Consider the following 1,150-nt stretch of genomic DNA (forward strand, 5'->3'; position numbering starts at 1 on the left):
GACTGGGGGCACTGGGATGGACTGGGGGGCACTGGGATGGGTTATGGGGAACTGGGAGGGAATGGAAAGGGCCTGGGAATGACCGTGACGGACTGGAAGGGGAGCGGAAGCGACTGGGATGAACTGGGCCGAACTGGGACAGCTCCGAGTGGGGCCTGGAGCAGCACCGAGGTCCTCCCAGCCGCCAGGGAGCGCTGTCACACGAGGTCACGCCCCCTCAAGCACCGCCCGCCGCCCGTGTCCAGCGTCGCTTTATTCGCGCGTGACTCCCGTACACCCGCGCGAGGCCACGCCCCCACCGCGAGGCCACGCCCCCACGTCCCTCCGGTTCCCCCGGGGCGGGGTCGCGGTCCCGGGGGTCCCGGGGGTCCCGCTCCCAGCAGGTGTCACAATCCCGGTGGGCTCGGCCGAGGCCGGTGCTGCTGGCCCGGGGGTCCCGCTCAGGGCAGGTGTTCCCATCCCAGTGGCTCCGGACGGTACGGGTGTCCCAGTCCCAGTGCCCCCGGTCAGAGCAGGTGTCCCAGTCCCGGTGCCCCCGGTCATTGCGGCTGTCCCAGTCCCGGTGTCCCCGGTCATTGCGGCTGTCCCAGTCCCGGTGTCCCCGGTCAGAGCAGGTGTCCCAGTCCCGGTGCCCCCGGTCATTGCGGCTGTCCCAGTCCCGGTGCCCCCGGTCATTGCGGCTGTCCCAGTCCCGGTGCCCCCGGTCATTGCGGCTGTCCCCATCCCGCCGTCCCCGTCCCAGCCCCGCCGCCGGCCCGCCTCTCTCCGTGCCGGTGCCCCGGGCGGCCGCGGCGGTCAGGGCGGGTTGTCGCCGTCGCGGGGCCCGCGGGCGGGCCCGCCGTGGCTGTGGGCCTTGCGGACGTGCCGGTACAGGTCCCCGGACTGCGTGTAGGAGCGCAGGCAGTGGCGGCACTCGTAGGGCCGCTCGCGGGTGTGCACGGTGGCGTGGCGCCGCAGCGTGTACGAGCACGAGAACGTCTTGCCGCACGTCGGACACGTCGGGGCCTCCTCGGCGAACAGCCCGAAGCCCCCGCGGGGCTCCAGCGGCGCCAGGAACAGCGGCTCCCGCAGCCCCCCCAGCGCCGGGCCCAGCGCCGCCCCCTCCCCAAATCCCGCCGCTCGGGCCGGGGGAGGCGGCGGCGGCAGCGGC

The 1,150-nt window shown here is 74.6% G+C and overlaps 1 protein-coding gene across 1 annotated transcript in view; it reads right to left on the bottom strand.

The window, feature by feature from the left end:
• Window positions 1–586: 586 nt before the first annotated feature.
• The window catches only part of LOC121339072 (zinc finger and BTB domain-containing protein 3-like), a 6,827-nt gene continuing 6,263 nt past the window's right edge, over window positions 587–1,150 (bottom strand). Inside the window, exon 3 of the mRNA XM_041410546.1 lies at window positions 587–1,148. Within this exon, the coding sequence (XP_041266480.1) occupies window positions 796–1,148 (353 nt within the window). The 3' untranslated portion in view covers window positions 587–795. The remainder of the gene's footprint in view (window positions 1,149–1,150) is intronic.

The sequence above is a fragment of the Onychostruthus taczanowskii genome, unplaced genomic scaffold (genome assembly GCF_017590055.1).
Source record: "Onychostruthus taczanowskii isolate IOZ18803 unplaced genomic scaffold, ASM1759005v1 scaffold327, whole genome shotgun sequence".
Classification (NCBI taxonomy): domain Eukaryota; kingdom Metazoa; phylum Chordata; class Aves; order Passeriformes; family Passeridae; genus Onychostruthus; species Onychostruthus taczanowskii.